This window comes from Phalacrocorax aristotelis, chromosome 12, assembly GCF_949628215.1.
Source record: "Phalacrocorax aristotelis chromosome 12, bGulAri2.1, whole genome shotgun sequence".
Classification (NCBI taxonomy): Eukaryota; Metazoa; Chordata; class Aves; order Suliformes; family Phalacrocoracidae; genus Phalacrocorax; species Phalacrocorax aristotelis.
This window is the reverse complement of record NC_134287.1, coordinates 1356017-1375805: the sequence shown is the minus strand read 5'-3', so window position 1 is coordinate 1375805 and position 19789 is coordinate 1356017. Positions and strand designations below refer to the sequence as shown.

Sequence of the window (19789 nt, the reverse complement as noted above, 5' to 3'; positions counted from 1 at the left end):
CCACAGATGAGGTGTGGCGTATTCATGCTGCAGTGCTCACAGGCTTGCCTCTTGGTGACTTACGGATGGTCAAAAGGAGCAAAAGGATCTCCTGCCTGCAGAGGGGCTTCAGAGCCAGAGGCCACAGCAGTATCTATCCACTGAAACGTGGCTCTTGGCTGGCTTCAGCTAATTGCTTTTCCCTAATCCCATAAAGAGCCGAGTCCCCAGGTTCGTTCTTTTGGTTCCTTTCCTTTTCTTTCTTCCTTTCCTTTTCAGTTCTCCTTTGTTTCTTTTCTTCGTTTGATTTTTTTTTTTTTTTTTTTTTTTACTGTTTGTCCTTTCAACCAGTCCATTCTTCTCCTGTGTTAACTTTCAGGTTCCCCTTATTATTATAGTGCCACATCCCGGGGCTCCGCACCTCCCACTGCTGCCGCTGCCTATGACCGCCACTAGTTACCATGGAAACCACATGAAACTGCAGGGCGACAGCTTAGGCCTCCACATTGTACCTGTCTGATCACCTCCCTCCATCCCTGGGAAGGGTGAAGAGACCTTCTCCGCTCCTCCCCGAAGCCCAGTTCCTTCCTCGTCGCCACGAAGGCGCCGGACCAAGCGCTCACCACACGAGATTGAGACCCCCCCGCCCTCCTCCCGCCCGCTGCCCCCACGCGGGAAGAGCCTGCGGCCAAGCGGCTTCTCCTGCGGGAGCCCTCCACCGCGCCACGCCACGTCCCCTCGCCTTCCAGGCCCTGAGGGGGACTGGGAAGCGATGCAGCTGGCAACCATTGCCTTACAGGACCCCCTTCTGGGAGCGGTACAGGCCGGGGGGAGCAGGGGAGAACGCCGCTCCTGAAACACTGTTCCCCAAAGATATGCTCTGCTGTGGTGGACTCTTCAGCACGTGTAACCTGTGATGCTCACCCTGCTTCCCAGGACAGAGGGAACAGTCTGGCTAGAGCAGAGAGGGCAGTACAGAGACCTGACCCATCTAGCAACGAAGAAAAGGACCAAGGAACTATCTGCGCCCCACGAGGGGTTCTCTGTGCACCTCATCCCCACTCTCCAGCGTGGCTTCCCCCAGAGTCGGCTGCACCTCATGCGTGGTGACTTTGCAGGCCAGAGTGGGAGGAACCTCACACATATACCCACAATTTCTGTGACACACAATCAGCTCAGACAGGAGGATGGAGCAACATTTACAAACCAACCGACAAAATGAAGAAATATATAAATAGATATATAAATATAACTGTGTTTTTATGCTTTGTCATGAAGGTCTGTAAAAAGGCAAAAAAAAAAAAAAAAAAGAACAAATCCCCAATTTTCTAAAAAACCCAAGCAAGCAAAAACAACAAAAAAACCAAAATAATAATTAAAAAACCGTACAAAAATTAAACTCCAAGTCCCATCCCTCCCCACCACCTGAATGGCAGACAAGTTCCTCTGACGTTTGATGCTCCTCTTTCACTCTAGGGTTTTGTTTCCTTTCTGTTTTGCACTACAATGGGATGGTGGTATTGGAGAGGATTGGATGCCAGCTCCACCCCGGTCGCCTCCTCCTCCTCCCCCTTTCCCAAATCCTGTCTCTGGGGAGCAGTGTGGACAAGTCACATCTGACAAAGTTACCAAACACATCAGTCGACAAAAAAGCACTGAGTCAACAAACGTTTTCCATGTCACTGGTTGGCAAACAAAGAAAACAAGCCCAGCTGCGCTCTAACTGCGCTGTGTGGTGGAAAGTGTGGGGCTTCATGTGGGCCCATCTGATTGCCCTCTGGACAGCTGAGACTGAGATGGACAAATTCAGGATTGGCTGGGATTATTGCTTGGTTCCCTAGCCCTTAGCCGCCGCTCCTTTTACCTTAACCCCTGTACCCGTGACGACTTCAGTTCACCCACATCCCAACTTTCACAATTTTAGATGTGCCCAACACCCATTCTCCAGATCCCCACGGCCGGTGACAACAGCCTCATTATGTGTGCCCAACAACTAATCTCCTAACCACTATAGCCTATACGGGCCCCCTTCGATTCCCAGTCCATCTGCTCATACACCTACTAATTTACAGGCCTCCATTCAAATCCATATGCCTGCATCCGACCAGCCAGTCCCAACATACAGCCCCGTCTTTTCATCTTCAATCCTATATCGTGCACCCTAATATTTACCCCTTATCCCAAATGCTCACCTGATGATTCTCTAGGGATTCTCTGCTCTTTTTGGTTCCCAAGTGACTGGCAAGCACTGTTCTGCAAAAGGCTAACTGTCAATAGAAATGCTTATTTCTCCTGTATTGTCAGCAAACTCATAAACTGTTCCTTGCACTGACACTTCCTAAAAAATACTCAAAGAAAACATGAAGGCAGCTATAGCCTGTCCCCAGGGCATCAAGTCTGCCAAAGTAGATCCGTGTTGTTTTAGAGAGGTTTCAGATAAAACTCGTGGGCTACTGTCCATGGACAAAGACAGGATTGAGAATCAAACCCCCGAAGGGCATAAAAGTGAAAGGCGGAGCAATCTGTACAGCCAACATTATGTATAAAATCAAAAGTTCCCAGCCTCAGAGGAGATGCAGTTGTGAACTCGGTATTCTGTCTCCAAGTTTAACTTGTATGTATGAAATCCGTCATCAGTAAACAGCTGTGTTGATCCCAAAGGCCCCTTTCGCCTAACACTTTTAGCCCTTGCATGGCTCTAGCTGATTATAGGTCTGTGTCTTCTTTAACGGGATGCCCAAATGATATGGGCATTTGGGGGGGGTATGTTTACATAGAAGATATAGAGCTAAAATCTGTTCCTGTACAGAATAAAATCAAAGAGGTTACTCCTGATCTATTAAAAGTGTTATTCCGCATGTCTTACCTCTGAGTAACCTGCTGCAAATAGCAGAGTTGTTACACTGTCACCGAGACCAGAATTTGGCCCGTTATCTCATCTTATTCTATATAAGAAGAAAATTCTGAGTAATTTCTAAAAATTTTTACTTTCACCACTCCTTCTGTTTTCCTCCACAGACACCAGATAGATGCTGGGCCCTGTTAGTAAAGTCTCCCTTTTAGTCTCTCAGCGTGGCCTTTGCTCGACTCGTGCACCACCTGGTTTCACCCAGCAGGTGGTCAGGGCAGAGGCAGTAAATCCCAGGACCAGCAAGGAGAACCTCCGGAGGAGGCTAGAGAAAAGGAGACTGTCACGCCTCACACTCGGCAGCCTGCAGCCCAGGGGCCACCTCAAGAGAAGCTAGCAGCTCAGAAATGCTTATCTTTATAATGGTGTTTCGCTAAACTTGAGACACGAGCTAGGGTACGAAAGCAGGATTTGGTTGGCTCACTCATGGCTGGCTTGATTTGACCCTCGGAGGGCCAAATCCATTGTTGGTGTAACTCCACTGATAAAAGAGGATTTCCACCAGGCATTGGATTGGTCTGGAAAGTTCCTAAGTATGGCACATAGTTTGACCAGGAAAAATTAGAAGGAAAGCAGAATTATGCAAAGGACTGGGTAGTCTAATCCTCTTCCACCACCATCTGTAGACCCCCCACGCGAATGTACTGAATTACATTTGCCAAAGAGTTTCTTGTGTTGGTTGTTTTGATTTACAGTCGGTGGATGCATTGTAAAGCAGTATTATAGCTAAAGTCTAGTAGCTGACACAGGGATTTATGTGGTGATATTATGCAGAAGAAAACCATCAATATTCATATAGATTCCATTAGACGGGACTATGCAGGAAACGCAAAAATTCTACCAATTATTTAATATTATGTTATTTGCAAAAACAATTGCTGCTTTGTAGGAAGATAATGTGTGTAATGTGAAGGCAATTCCTCTTGTATATAAGTTCATCTCCATCTTCATCATGGTAGTTATTAAAACAGCCTCGTCTCATCCTGTAGATAAGGAACACGCTGTCTGTACTGTGCAAGTCTCGTTGTGCTCACTGAAAACAAAACGATGTGTTCAATAAAGCACAGCACAAATCCAGAACCTGAGGGAACAGCCAAACCTTGGAAGGACCCCTTCCCCAACAGGCCAACAGTTGCTTTGTTATAGGTGGACTTTTTTTCCCCCCCCCTCCTTTTTCTTTAAAAAGTTTTACAGGAAAAAAATGAAAAAGAATTGGAGGAAGAAATCACTATGCAAAATCCAGTGAAGTCTACGACTCACAACTCTCTCCTCCACTCTGCTGTCTCTTCCACTTCTTTCTCACACCCTCTTTCCATTCCATTTCTCTTTCTCTCTTATTATTCTTCATTCCCAATGCACTTTTCTATCCAGAGAGGGAACAGCATTACTGATATGAGAGCAGGTATCTGGGAACTCAAACTCCCCAGTTCTCCTTGTGGCTCTAGAGAACCTTTGTCAAGTCCAATTTCCCCTCTATGCCTCACTTCCAATCTTCTGTAGAATGGGGATAACAATAATTCCTAGCTCACGGGGGGATTGCGCAGCTGAATTAATTAGCACCGGCTCAGTGCTTTGAGATCCTGGAAAGAAAATTCTATCAAAGTGTTAAGTATTATTCTGAATAATAATGAATGTTTCCATTACATTTCTCTCTTTCCCTTTTTCTAACACGTCATTCTTTGTTTCTTTATTCTTCTTCCTTAGCTCTCCCTTCACTTCTTTCTTCTCCTATCATTCTTAGCTCTGCTGCTACGTTTGCTTTATCTAACTGACCAAGCGGAGATGTTGTGTGACTGGATCTCCTTCTGTCACCATTTTTTCACGGGGGAGGAGTTTCATGAGTTCTCAAATGCCACGCTTCGCTGGAAGCAACAGGGACTATGGCATTTAAACTGGGCAGCACTTTCAAGTCCTGTTCTCTGAAGCTCCCACGTCCTTTTTGCCCATGGGATGTGGGGCAAGAAGGAGGGAGGTTTGCGCAGGGCAGATGCATTAAAGCTGACACCCTTGCGACCTGTAAATCTGTTGGGGAGGGCTGGTGGCAATGAGCCCTGCTGTGGAAACAGGGAGAAGTCTGCATGCTTTCTGACCCATCGGTTGTGATGATTCAAATTCAGAGTAAGAGTTTGGAATTAATCACAATATGAATGCGAGGATGTTAAACAAACAACAAAAGGAAAACAAAAAAAACCCCTGCACCTCTTTCTCCTCTTGAATATATGATTATATATGCACATAAACATTTTCCTAAAGGAGTTTTTGGTTTGCTGAACTGTTGGAAAAACCCCACCCTTTTGTCCCTACGGAAAAACACCCCTCTGGGAAAAGAAATAAGAATCATAGCTGCCCCCTTTGGCACTGACAGAACGAGGGCTTCTGAGGGACCCCACAAATACCACAGTGTGCTCCTTGGCTGGGCCCAGGACGGTGGCAAACTTGCAAAGCAGGAAGGAGGGACCAAACAATGACAATTACAGAACTGACGACAAATCCAGCCGTAAGCAGCTCTACTGATGCTCTCCAGGCTAAGCTAGACATGAGACCGTGGAGGGGAGGGGGCCAGTGCCAGGTGCAGGGTCACATCCATTCTAGGCTGCTGCAGCCACTCTTGGCTTTTCCTCATCGCTTCAGTTCTGTTTGACTCTTTTATTTTCTCTTTTTGTGCACATGAGAAATAAACAATTTTTTTTTTGTATGTCATTTTGATGGCTTCTGGCTTGTTTCTCTTTCCCCCTCCTTCTGTCTCTCCCCCCTCCCTCCCCAGCGCTTCTCTCTCCAGTGGATTCCCCTTGAGGTCTCCAGGATGCTACATTTGTTGTACCTAGCACCCTTCAGGCACCATGGAAACAATACTATGATTGCTAACAACCACTGCACCACATCATGGAAGGCACCACACATGGTGCAACATCCTACAGTGCAATCCAGCCCCCAAGCCCCCACCAGCCCCCACCCCGGTCCTATTCACTGCCAGCAGGGCTCCTTCTGCTATTGATCTCACTCAGTTGACTCCCAACAATCCATAGCACGTCAGGCATCCCCAGCCAGTTCAGAAAATCAAAATGCTGTTGGGTAGCCGCAACATCAGAAAGATGTGGGGTAACCCCGAGACCCCTTCCTCTCTATGCCTGTTTCCTCATAGCCCCAACTGGGGATGAGCTCAGCGCGCCTCTAGGAGGATTATAAGTCTTCCAGAATCAGCCCTGATGCTCCATCAGAGCACTGGGGGGCTGCGTGCGAGGTCTCAGTAAAGGGAGGGTGGCAGACAGCTTTCAGGTCTTACTCCCACTTCTCTGCTACCCTGGTTTTAGTTTCACGAGAGGAATCCTCTTAGCCTGATGTTTTATTATACCTTGCTCTCTCTTAATCTCTATCTGTCTTGGTCAACCAGGGGGCAAAACCAAATGCAAAGTCATTAATAACCCATTCTCCAAGCTATTCATCGTCCGCCTAACAAAGAGCTAGGCATTAGATTAAGGTATGCTATAAACATACCAAATACTGAGGTATTCACTCAATTTTTCTTCAGTCAAGCATTAATTCTCCAGGAAGTCAGATGCAGTTTAAGGTCAGAGAGGCGGAGTGAAAATGTAGCAAGGAGTCAGGCTAGGCTAAATCAATTTTGCTTCTACAATTTTAGACATCTAAAAATATTTTCATAACAGCTTATGAAAGCCAGTGGGCCACATTTTCTGCCGGTGTGTGTGTATGCTAAGGAAAGCCACTGCAGAAATGCTGTCATGAATTCAAATGCTTTCATGAAGCTTTTGCTCGTCTGAGAGTTAAAACATTTCCTTTTGTTTCAGTTTATATTTTTCCCTTTCAGAATTAATAGAATAGGCTGAAAATCCTCCATCAGGGCATTTTCTATAAGTGAAAGTCGATTTGTTGAAATCCAAACAGTCTGTAAAAGCAATTCAATTTTCACAACACTGCAGCAAAACTGCCTGGCAACTATCTTGAAGTTGGAGACCCCAGGTTTGCAGGGTCCACCGCCTGCGAGACAGACAGGCCTGGGATGCGAGGCAGGGGTAGGATTGCAGTCAAAATCGGAACAAAAGGGGATTCCAAAATCCTGAAATCTTTTACACATCAGAATTCTCTTCCTCTACCAAAGTTTAGGTGGTAAGAATCAAAGCATGGATTAATAGCTGAGATCCTGGATGTTAAACTGACTGGAGTCAAGGGAAATTACCAATGTACATTCACTGTCAGAGGTGAAAGACAGGCTAAGCATCAACAGACAGATGCGCCGGAAGAAAACAAAATGGATCGTCAAAATTCATCCTGGTAAAATAATTGTAGAAGAAAGATTTAGAAGCTAGCATGATCATCTCGTCTGTATCACACTGCTTACAGCTCAGAGAACTGCGCCCTGACGCGCCTGCGTAAGTCTCCATAACTGATAGTTGAACTATAGCAAAACTTTTGCAACTTCGAAGAACTTATATATCTTGCAAAAAGAAATACTTGCATGGAAGAGCTATTTCTACCATTCCAACTAGTATTATGTTCCTTTAATAATCCTGCATAATCAATGGGAGTTCTCAGTGAGAAAATGTTGTGTGATGAAGCTAAAAAGAGCACCACAGTCTCTTTCACCACAAGAAAATTATATTGTAAGAGATTATGCAACCCTAAGTAATGAAATCCTCCTTATAATTACTCTGACAAGAAAAATAAAGAAAAGTTTGAACATTCTGAGATGATGACAACTTTCTTTAAAAACAAGTATGTTCTTTAATGAGGTGTAGGCAAGGAAAGATAAAACATATCCAAAGTTATTAATCAAGATAGCGGATTAATTTACTGGAAACACAATCAGTACTGAAAAACTGTGAGGACCTGGGGACTGGCAAAAGTGGAAGAACAACAAATAAGGCACCAATGCTTTAAAGGAAAAAAATTATCCTGAAAACTATCATCTAGTAAATCTACACAATGATGCTTGAATCCAAAGTAAAATACTTAAAAATATTAGGGGAAGGATCAGCTCACTAAACAAGTAGTGGTTAATGAAGATACGCATAATAAACAGTCTGTACATAAATTCTTGTCTGCTTTAGTAAAAAAGCTGGGAATATCCTCAGGACAGTTAATTACGTGATTCAGGAGCCTTCTGCAGTGAAGCAAAGGAAGTGTGTTAGAGCCTGTACTGCCAGCCCTTTGTACTTGAAAATCACAAAGTACCACAAAAATCACAAGATTGACTGGAAATCATGGGTTTTGTACATAACACCATTTTGTACACATGTATATTTATATATACATGTGTATATTTATATATACATGTCTGCATTTAGAGTGTTGTCAAAAGGTCTATAGCTACATTATTAATTGTGCCTCTTCTACTGCGAGAGTCAAAAATTCACTTCTTTTAGTGAAAACTGAGCGGCTCACTGCATGGCAGGGACCCACCCTATGGTCTAGTGCTTTAGGAAGCAGCTCAAATGTCACAAGACCTGGAAATGGCCCTGTAACTCCTGGCAAAGCTGGTCCGATACCAAAGCTTGTCAAAGACTTGGGCTTTTTCCTGCCTTCTGCTGTGTGACATTTTGGTCATAGCTGCCCATCCAAAGCATGTTTGATCATTTCAGGTTCAAAACTCTACCTAAAAATTCATTCCATGGCAGCTGCTCAGAGAGGCCCTTTCTCCTCTGTTTCTTACCCCCACAGCAGGAGAACCCCCCTTGTCAACCCTGGCTGCTTCCTGCAACCCCTGCCTCCTGCCACCTCTTCCACACTTTCCTTCAAGATCCCTTCCAGTGCCTTGCCAGTTGTCGCTCGGCATTGCCCCTCAAGTGGAAAACACGGACTCTCAGTAATCCCCCTTCCTCGTTCTCTGCCCCTTACCCTCTCAGGTTTAAACCCTCCCGTGTTCCTTGTCGTACACGCTGGGGAGATCATCCTGCACCACACGCTCCCTCCTCAGGAACTACTGGCTTCTCCACACCCCCCTGTCCCCCCACATCGAGGACCTTCTCTATCCTTACTGTTTGCTGCCGCTTTCCACAGTCCCCTTCAATCCTCTGGTAGGAACACCAGGCTTGAGGACAGAGGCAACATCCATCTTCACTGCAGGCAGCCTAACTGTCTGCTGCCAGAGTTTGTAAGCAACTGCTGACCGGCTGTAGTCAGTAAATGCTGATCGAAACCGCCTGTGGCTTCCACCCACGGGAGAAAAACTGCAGGGGACTGTCTTGATGCCATGCAACGCATGGCACTGGTTTCACCGAGAGCTACGCACTGGTCTTCGGTAAAGGATAAGCTTTCCATTATGAAACATAACAAAAATGGCTTAACTTCTAAATTGTCTCCTTTCCAAACATATTATTTGCATCAGAATTGCTCTGGCTTTGCCCCTGCGCCTGTTCAAAAGGAGGCAAATCACTCTGTTTTAAAGAGACACAATGACAATGAGATATTACAAACATAATGATTTTCAGCCTGAGACCAATTTCAAATGCACCCTGTTGAACACTTATGAAAGGAAGACAAACAAAACCTATGCAGAAAACCCGGAGGGGTATAAGACTGAACAGTGTGCGATTTCACACAGATAGCGTGCAGAAGAAAGAAGCATTTTTCCTCCATCAGAATGCAGTTTTAACTACAGACCTGGATTTGGCACCTCCTTAATGCACCCACCATGGTTAGCTGTAGCACCTCACTAATACAGCAGCTTCCACGTATGCACTTTTCAGACTCGTATATGGAAGTCAAATAATCATTAAAAAGCAAATCAATCCGAAGAGTCTTATTTTCATGCCCCTTTCTCTAACATCACAACCAGTAGTTTTTAACTTATATTTCTAAAATCTCTGGTTTATTTTTAAGGAAATGGCTTTTATTGTAACTGGCAAAAGTGAGCTTATGGACCTAGATGTACTATACTGGCAGCTATTCTTCTAGTGATTGTTTTCTGTTCTTACTGTTTGCTAATTGAAAAAGATTGAAAATCACTTCTCTAGATACGCTTCAAATCTCAGAGCATGACATAAAATCCAGGAATCCAAATTTCTCCCAAGCAATGTCTAGCTAACAAACAGTTAGCTGTCTAACGCATCAGGAAAGTTTATATATCCTATCCCCCTGTTAAAGCTGAGTAGAAATAGGATAATAGCTTGCTAACACTATCAGCTGAGACAACCTTTTATCTCAAGCGGACACGGTCCACACTCAGAACTCCCAGACAGACTGCACAGAATCATTCTTCTTAAATGTCATGGGTTGCCTGTTTTAAATTGGAAAGTCCTAGAGAAAAAAAAATAGCAGTAAAAGAATTGAGCCAAGGCTGCGAAGCTGGGTACCCAGAAGTTAGCCAACGCCAGAATACAGGGAGAACAGTCAGAACTCCGCAGGTAACATGCCAGAGGGGACGGGAGAGAAATTAAATGAACTTGTCACACCTTTTGCTTGCTAACTTTGTAGAGTCTGTTAGTTACACTGGGCAAGATTATCACAAGAGGTTTGAACCACCGCGAACAGAAACCCCTTGGACGCTCCCGCTCCCCGTGCACTGGTCTCCCCTACCACCCACCTTCGTCCAGCAATCCGTTTACATCACACAAGTGTAATATGCTAGTGGGTTAAATTTGCTAATAAACCAGGATGTGAGCGTGTTACACCTACTTAGTATTCAGTTTGTTCTTTTATAAATGATTTGGTGGAGAATCAGGCCCTCCTCTCTAGCTGACTCTCATCTGATTCTAATTCAATTTCTCTGCCTATTGTTTATTTCACTGCTCCCCTGTGAAGTGTCAAATGCTGATGTTCCATCAGCCTAGAACTGTCGTTTATATTTGTCATTCAGTCCTTGTTAAAAAATAAAACAGGACTGCGCCTGCCTTGGCGCGCTCTGCCTGGGAATTCCCTGTGGTAAAATTAGTCCATTTAGATGGAAAGTTTTGTGTCACTCCCCTGTCTAAATTGGCAGATCTGGCTCTTTTGCAAAAACCAATAAACTGTGAACCTTGATGCATCTGTCAATCAAACTCATCTTTCGTGAGCAAAGCCAGATGACAACAAAAGCTGGGCAGGCTCCTCCGATTGGTTCTTCTCATTTAGGCATATCAGGAGGCACCTGTCACTCCTCTGGCTCCACATCGTGCTCAGAGGGACTCCATTCACAGAGAGATGAAACCTTATTGGGGGCTGGGTTGGGGCTGGGATGGGAAAGGAGGAAGGGGGAGTTTACCCTCCTCACTTTCAATACAATCTGCAGCTCGGCTCTTTCCTCACAACTCTGGTGAGAGGCAAGGAGCTGGCATCACCTTTTGCTCTGGACATGGTTTTTTTCATATCTTAAGTGAAAGCTTTCATTTCCTAAACTACAGAGGTTTTCTGGTGGCTAAAAGGATGTAGCAGGAGCGGTAGATGTGACATGCTACATCCCTGGGGCTCTGGTGGCTGAGCCACTGTACCGCAGAGGAGAGAGGACATACCCCAAACCCCTTTCCCAAGCTGCTGTGTGCACCCTGCCTATCTGGTCACCCACCAAGGAGAAGCACAGAGGGTATTTCTACCTCTCTGCTGGGAAAGGAGGGGTCGCAAACTGATTGAACAAGGCCTTGCATGTCAAGGGAAGCATCTTCTATAAAGGCATAAAAGAGGATGAAAAACGGCAGCGAAGAGCAATAGCTCACACCACGGTGCTTGAGAGGAACTGGGGCACTTAGGAGCTGGTGATACCTCTGGGAATGATCCCCAGAGAGATCAGGCTTCAGGGGACATCTCAGCTTGTCCAGTTTTCACTGGAAAATTCTGAGCTCTACTGTCTGCCCTAAAGAAGGGTGCCAAATTTTAATTAATTGTTTCTTTTGCATGCAAAAAGAGAATTTAACCCAATTTTTCAAAGTGTAATAATTTGCATATTTGCATTTGGTTGCCACTGAAGCATTCAAGAAACTTGTTCTTCCACAGAGCTGCTGCTTGATGATGGATTTATGTTGCCTCTTAAGCACCCCAACACAAACCTCACTGCAGGCACCTGTATTTTCTCTTTCTACTTTGTTTTGTTTTGCTGAGAACAACTCTGCCATCATAGCCCACTTACTTTGTCTGCAGGTATCAATGTAATTGCCTTGGCAGTGCAGTAGCCAGCCAGTCCTCTCACAAACAGAACACGGCATGTGACTAGTTCTCACAGCTGCCTCACAAGTCTCAGGAAAGTTTTGAGCTTTTGCTCCAGTTACAGGATATATGATATAAGACAAAAATCTCAGCCTTTCTAAAACACTTGTGAGTTCATTTGTTTCTACCATCCAGTTGCAATGACAGGCTCAAAAAGACAAGACGAAGAACTTACAAACAAACAGCAAAAAAACCCTCTTCATGACATTTAAGCCTATGTCATTATTCTTGCAGGAGGAGGAAAGCAATTCTTGCTTCCTGAGTGTGTGAGACTTGCCAAACCGGGCATACAAAGTACTGATTTTCATGTGAGATGAATCTGGTAAAACACTGTCCAGATGATGCTAGTTAGCATTCATATACATGTTTGCTGGACTACACGTATAAGGTCAAAATACAATCTGTACATCACTGGGATCTTGAAAAGACTGCTGGAAGATTGCTTATAGCAGGCAGCTTCAGGGGTACTGAATGAGCATGCAAAGTAGCACAGCCACAGGCTACAGCCACCGGCAGGAACACTGCAGTCCCTGCGTATTGTGATTATGAACCGTATTACAACATCACCTGGAGATACTGAGATGACGACCCTGTGTGTTATGTACTGTACGAAGTAAGACATCATTCCTCTCCTGACCAACTTCCTTATCATTGGTCAAAATAGAGAGGGGAAGTGTGTCATTCAATGCTGCTCACCTGATCTTTGACAGAAAGGGAATGACACACAAACCTCACCAGCCATGCTGGCACTCTGGATCCTCCTGCCCTTTATACAGGTATGAATAGAAGCAAAGGGAGCCGCCACCAATTAGCTCTAGCAGAAAGATGCTGGGAAGCAATCACATTCGGGGAAGAGACAAGAGGTGGCTGCTCAGACCAACCTCACTGACGTATTTTGAAAGATTTGCCAGATTCCTGAGAAAGTATGTGAAAGAAAAGATAATGAATCTTCAACACAGGTTTTCCACCTGCTGCATCCTTTTCTGGCAGGGGAATACAGTCACATAATGTAAAAAATGTCCAAGCAAAAGAAAATGCTGCGACAAAAGACAGATGAGAAACTTTAGGATGTTACATAGTGGAAAGAAAGTGCTAACAGATAGCTCACAGAAGCACGCCAATAGCCCAAAGGATGGCCATAAAGCTATTAATACAGGCAGACGCTTGGCCAAGATTCCCCAAAGTAGCTAAAACATAACCCATAATCAGGGATCTAACCAAACACCACAGCTTTCCGAAATCACTGACAGCCCAGCACTTTCCCAGTTCACGGGCGCCTGTGCTCCTTGCAGATGCACTCAGGAGTGGAGAGAGATTTCCTTCCATGATGTATTTCTATCCCAGTACTCTGAGGATTTGCTGGCCAGTAACCGTAAGAAACTGGCCAGTATCCTGAACTGTATAATCTTTTGTTATTCGGTTTCACCTTTGTCAGAAAATTCCAAAGGCTCAGTTTCTACAGCTATGACCAGCTCCTCAAAAAGGTCTAAATGTGACCTACATATGTAAATACGCACAGCTCAGTATTTTTACTAGAAGACACTGAGGAGTGTTTGGGACACTCACCTGTACCTTACACACTGAGGTTTTTTGAAAATTTTTGTAACAACAGTTGCTAAAGATCCCTCAAAATCTATCCATTATTTTTTCTTTCTAACGAGACCTGAGCTTTAATTAATGAGTTTATTTTTACCTTGCCCTTTGCAAATTCTCTTCTGAAAGTTCATTAGGAAAAATCTTCCCCTGTTGTTCTACCAGCTAGGATACATATTCACCATCCGACTTCTTTTTATGATTGACCATAAATCAGAAGGGGTTTAAATTATACCCTCTGCTCCAACTGCTTCATTGTGCTCCCCCTTCTGTATATATCAGGTGATCACTCTCACTAGATTAAAGTTATTACTAGATTAAGGTTATTACTGTCTGTAGCAGGAATTCTCTTACTGCCTCGTGTTTGCGCAGCAGGTAACAGTGGGCTCCTGGCCCACACCAGAAGCCTCAAAGACCCACCACAAAATAAACTGTAAACAGCAAAATACATTTTTGCGAAAAGCCACAAAGTACCGCTCCTGGGAAACATCCTGGTGACGTCAAACATTTCTTCTCCTTGGAGACAATTTCTTTGCTGTTACTGACTTCCCAGAAGATCCTGCTCTGGGTCGAGGTGCCACATGAGAAGTTCACACCAAAAGGAGGGGAGAGAGAGTAGAAACAAAGCTAAAGGGAACTCAGAACAGTCTTTGATTCTGGAAATCTGGCACAGTCTCTATCGATGTCTCCATAGTGTCCTGTCTGTCTTTCTATTTTTATCTTTGAGTATGGATAGCCTATTTTGACCTGTTATTGTTTGCTTATTCATGTGTTTTACTTCTTCATATGTATTTTGCTTGGCTGATAAAGCAAAAAATCAGCAATATTGTGATTTGCTCTGAGACCTGTTTGCCTTCACAAACGGATACTGAGCACAGACATCACCCGTTCTGGCAGAAGAGAGGGAGACACCAGAACATTTGGGACCCATGGTGGAAGATATGGCAGGGGAAGGCAGATGCTTATGTGGTTATATCACAGGGCTGGGCTTCATAATTCTTGTGTTCCATTCAAAGGTGACCTGGGAGGAAAGGAGGCAAGGCTCTTTGGAGCCCTTCCTTCTGGGTGAGTCATACAGCAGCAAAGGTACTAGATTTGTGTCGTTTCTGACCTACAACGGCTTTAACACAGGAAGAGCAAAAGCTCTGATGCACCTCTTCCCTTGCACAGCCACCCAGAATACAGAGAACTCAAGCTCGGTTATTTGGTTACATACGCACAGAACTGCACGCGTGTTTTTTGTACAACTCATATCTGTGTACTATAACAGTGAGCATCAGAGCCTACATTAAATGGCCAACCAAAAGCCTCAAAAGGCAGCTGGAACCTTACTACCCAGTTTGGTTTGTGCTCCAGAACAGCAGAAGAGTTCGCATGCTCTTAATTTGCTAAAACAGAAATTTCTCAGTTTGAAATTCCCCATGCTGCTAACAGAGGAGATAAATACTGACAAAAATCATAGAGCTGCAAACTTCCTTATGCTCCTTCTCCTCAGACACAAGTGTTGTGATTGCAGGTCCTCTCACTTTGTCCCATTAACCCAATTTCAAAGTGACAGAAGTGCCGTGATTCTATAAGCCACTGATCACCTGGTTTGCTTAGCAAAGATGGGGAATGTTTTTCCTGACACTGTTTCTCCCTAGGCACCCGAAACTAGCCAGTAGTCTGTCTAACGTGGCTTGCTCTTAAACTGATCAACCTTGAAAAGGAAAAATGGCAGGATTCTAGTTTCAGCTAGCAGGGCCAAAATAACAACTACTATTGTTTCTGCATCTATCTCCATTGTATTATATTTTTCCCCCCAAGTGTGCTTTCCTCAGCCATCTCTTATTCAAATGTTGAACAACTCACCTAAGATAAAGCCCAGACTGAAGAGGCCAAAGGGAGAAGAAAAATGGTCATTAGAAGGAGAGACAGAAACAGCCTGAAAACAAAAGAACTAGTCATCGCCTCTTTGTGAATATGACCCATACCTTCTCCACGGAGGATTTTATGTCCCTGGAATAAGCATGGTGCAAAAGAGCTCCTTCATGCTCTCTGAGCTGCCAAAGTAGTAGGGTACTACTCACGGTAGTTTCTGCTGTGAATTCCAGTGTGACTCCAGTATTTGAAAATACATGATACTGATCGCAACCAACTTCTTTGTGCAGTTATGGTCCTCAACTCGAGCAATGACATTTTACCTTTCTGCGGTGACCAAGGTCACTATCTTTTCTCAGTCCTACAGCCAGATGAACATTTATCTACATGGAGGTTAAGTCCTTCAGACTCACTGGAGAGCTCCTATCTGGCTCAGTTAATGCTACACTATTGGTATGAGAAATTACTTGTGCCGTGCTAAAGACAAAGATCAGCTCTGCAAATGTCAGTGAGAATCTGTCAGTGCTGCTCATTTCTGAGTATCCACTTGGCAGGGAGGTTAGTCCCCTGAACTTCTTTTTAATAGCCATAGACAGAGTCAGTTAAAGACAAATCGTTATGCAGACTAGTGCCATCCCTAACAACACATCGAGGTCTCCTGTGTCCCTCCCAAAATCAGGCACTGGCGGCGTGTCACAGAACACCTCGGTTAGGATCTTTAGGAGCAACAGACTTCCCACAACTCCAGCTGGAATCACAAGCACACAGAAGGCACTCAGGGATCTCTTGTCTTCAAGTGACCACAACAATTCTCCCTTACCAGTTTTCCATGGCTACAAAAAGCTCTTCTTTCTGACCAGACCATCTACAACTTTCTGTAAACTTCCATTCCAGATTAATTACTACATAACGAGGCAAAGCATTATAATCACTATTATTTTCTCCACCAAGTATACAAGAATTTTTATCAAGCTCTTCTGAGCTCCAGGTAGAAATCTTAGCTGAACCATTCACTCAAAGATCCCTCCAAAAGCAAACCCCTTTCATGTCTTCAGGAGTTTTCTCTTCTGCTTTACAATTATGCCATTTTCTTACCTTTATCCATGCTCCACGTGGTCTCTTACTGTGCTGCTCGGGGCATTCTTTGACCTCTGCATCCTCTGTGTCAGGAAGACTCTGAATTGGAATTCATCAAGATGGCTCCTGAACACTCCCCAGAAGGCAAGCCAGAGGCTGCCTTAGCAGAACCAGACCCTGCAGGTCACAAGAACACCAGAAAAAGATGACATTTGATTAGATTTACAAAGAAGCCAATTCAAAGCTGATTAAAATTTTTCCCCAACAGTTTGTATTTTGACCAACTGAAGTCGTAGCCACAGGAAGTTGCCAGGATTCCAGAAAAGACCGGACAGTTTTATAGATTAAAACCAACCAAACAACCAACCAGAGTTATGAGCATTCAACAAGCGTCCTGGAAAGATATGAACATTTCTGGGATTAAGCCAACCTGCAGATGACTTGAGGTCCCAACAAACTGCAGGTGCTGCCCTATGTCTGCCCATCGCACAGTTCTTCCGCCTTCCCCTTAAGGATCTGTTGAGATTACTGCTAGAGATTACTGCTAGAGATGGTTGACCAGACAAAACACAAGCCTGGCCCAGTCTTACAAATACTATACCCCTAAATCCACAGATTTAGCATTAGAAGTGACAAAACTCAGCCTGCAGCTCTGGCCTACATTTCTAATCATAGCCAATGCCGCAGGAGCTGCATACTGAATGATTTTTAAGTTGCCTGTCTTGCCAATTTAGCTAGCTCCCCATTGTGTCCTGGTTAGTTCTAAATGCAACCTGCTCGGAGCTTATTTTAGTCCATTTTGTATCCACTGATTTAAGCAGAACTCAGTTTTGAATTATTGCCTTTTCAACCACAAGTTTTTTCATTTCCATTTCACAATACAGAAAGATTTGTACTGTTTCAGGTTTTACTCTCGCTCTTCAATTTTTAGGGATTTTTTTTTTTTTAATATAAATGTATTTGCGTCCCAAAGGTTCAGTGACGTAAGTGAAAACACGCCCATTTACTCCATTAATGTGTCCTATGTCATGTTCACCTGACTGGCTCGGGACAGCTGCTCACAACCATTTTTCTCAGAAGCTTGGTTTGCTTTCTGTATCCACCACTGTCAATCAGAAGTCCGAAGTCAAGAGTTACACTCACATGAAGAGGGTGTAAGTGAAACTGGAGTCAGGCATTGACTTCTAAGGTAGCTGTTTTCAAGTTCATTGCCACAGCTACCCCAGAGGAGACTCCTAGTACACTGTGATCATCACGTATGGCCTCTGATATTCAAAGGGCTGCTTTGAATTAATTCCTGCTGTGGGTCCAGGGGAATCTGCTTCTGAGGAACTTTTGCTACCAAGTATAAAGGTTTGAGTGCTGGAAAATACAGTGAACCCTAGCTAAAATATTTTGACAGGTGATTACCTGCACTGTTGGAAATCCGCATATTATTTCTGGTTGAACTTACCTACTATCAACTTATAGCTGCTGGAGCTTGTCAGATCTCTGCATCTTATGCTGCAGAGCCTTTGGTACCAAACTGCACGTTCTTCATTTTGGTTCACATTTATACACTGTGGTACTACTAATCTTGTTTTTAACGAGGAAAAAACCTCTTTATAAATAACCTGCATATAGGCTTCATCTCTCTGCGTGGAGTCCCTCTTTACAAAAAGACGCTCAACTCCTATACAAGCACCTTCTCATTAGCAATCAGTGACGTTTCTGTTCTGTGGGATTGTAACCAGCCACGTTCTCCCTTTACAGCTACCCCCAATTCAGATCAGTCCTTTTCAAGCACCACATACCTCTCCCAAGTTTTCTGATTAATCTCTGACTGTTTGCGTGACTTCCATGCAGAAAAATCACGGCTCAGTTATTATTGCCACCATCGTCAATTCGTGTATGTTAGTTCCTTCCATGTTTTTGTTTGTTGCCTTAAACTACAACAAAGCGTGGGTCCTCACCCCAAACAACTTACACTTTAGGATCCCAGATAAAAAACTGCTACATTCATATGTTTCCTCCTTAAACCTGCTATCTCAAGTGGCAGTTGTGATTCTGGGTCTGTTCATCTCTACTGGGAGTATTGCTAGGTTTGATCCCCTGCACTACAGATGAATCTCAGCTTTATTTACCTGAGTAACTACAATGGAAATCTGTTACAAAAGCCTTGAGAAGGAGCCGCCTGCACCATTTCCTTGGAGTGATCATACCAAGAGAAGGAAAATAAACGTGGTTGAAAATAAATCTTCCCTCAACCCAGCATGCCTTTGCACGGCTGTCTTTTCCTGTACACTTGCTTTAGTGCAGTAACTTTTACTGGTTTTCTAATTGGCAGGAAACTTGAGGGCCCGTACAAAGCCTCTCTTGTAAATCCTCTGCAGTTTGACTGCGACAGCTCCCTGCTTCCTACATCTCCTCACCCTACCTGCTTCATTTTAGCACTCTAGAAGATCTGATGCTCAGATAGTCTCAGGTAGGATGCAGGCTAGAGGTCTGACCAAACACAGGGCAAAAACAACAATGTGAAGACAACCATAAACAAGCAGTCAGCCTCCTTGATGCTCAGTTGCACCGTTTTTACCAGACGAGAACTATATTTGCATTTGCATTATATCTGGCTGAACAACTCTACCATCTACCACCACACCATTTGTGTTTCACCATGCCCACTTTGGGACTTGCCACTCCAATTCAGTTCTGTCTCCAGGCTGTTTACGATATGGGCACTCGTTTTGTCAGCTGCATTGAGGAAACCTTTGGTCGAAAGACAAAGATGATGACTGAATGCTGGTAAACTGAGTCACAGTGCTCCAAGAAACATGGGCAGGTCCCACTAGCCTGCAGCTAAAGGCTCCGGATGGCAATTTCAGAAACGCTGAGCTCTGACTTAATGCTGCTCCCAGTGAGATCAGCAGAAAAGCTACTGGTAACTTTTCCACTGATCTCAGCATGGAGTATTTTTGAGCACCCCACTTGCAGTGTAGGGAAGGTTGGGCAAGGAGACGGGTGAAGATGACACTGATGGAGCCTATCCTCTGCATGTGCACAGAACCAACGTTTCACAGACATACCTCCCCCGATCAAGTCTTTAGTACACCCCTTTAGGTCACTCAAAGATTCCCAGAAAAGACATAATTTTAAAAATGTATTTAATCTTTATTCAGATACTTTTGTTTCATCCAGATTTAATTTCTTTCTGGCTTTGATTGGTTCTAACATTATCCATGCTGTAGCACGTGCATGTGCACA

The 19789-nt window shown here is 44.2% G+C and overlaps 1 protein-coding gene and 1 long non-coding RNA gene across 10 annotated transcripts in view; one reads left to right on the top strand and one right to left on the bottom strand.

Moving 5' to 3' along the window:
• PAX2 (paired box 2) overlaps positions 1–5587 on the top strand; it is a 102229-nt gene extending 96642 nt beyond the window's left edge. For 5 of the 9 annotated variants that reach the window (XM_075107599.1, XM_075107597.1, XM_075107596.1 and 2 more), the window contains one exon: positions 378–5587. In XM_075107599.1, the coding sequence (XP_074963700.1) occupies positions 378–499 (122 nt within the window). In that variant the 3' untranslated portion in view covers positions 500–5587. Of the gene's footprint in view, positions 1–358 lie in introns of all 9 variants that reach the window. The other 4 variants (XM_075107604.1, XM_075107600.1, XM_075107602.1 and 1 more) reach the window with 1 other exon arrangement.
• Positions 1–19789, bottom strand: part of LOC142063642 (uncharacterized) — a 295850-nt gene that overhangs the window by 180971 nt on the left and 95090 nt on the right. Inside the window, exon 3 of the long non-coding RNA XR_012662818.1 lies at positions 16568–16726. This is a non-coding gene — a long non-coding RNA (uncharacterized LOC142063642). The remainder of the gene's footprint in view (positions 1–16567; positions 16727–19789) is intronic.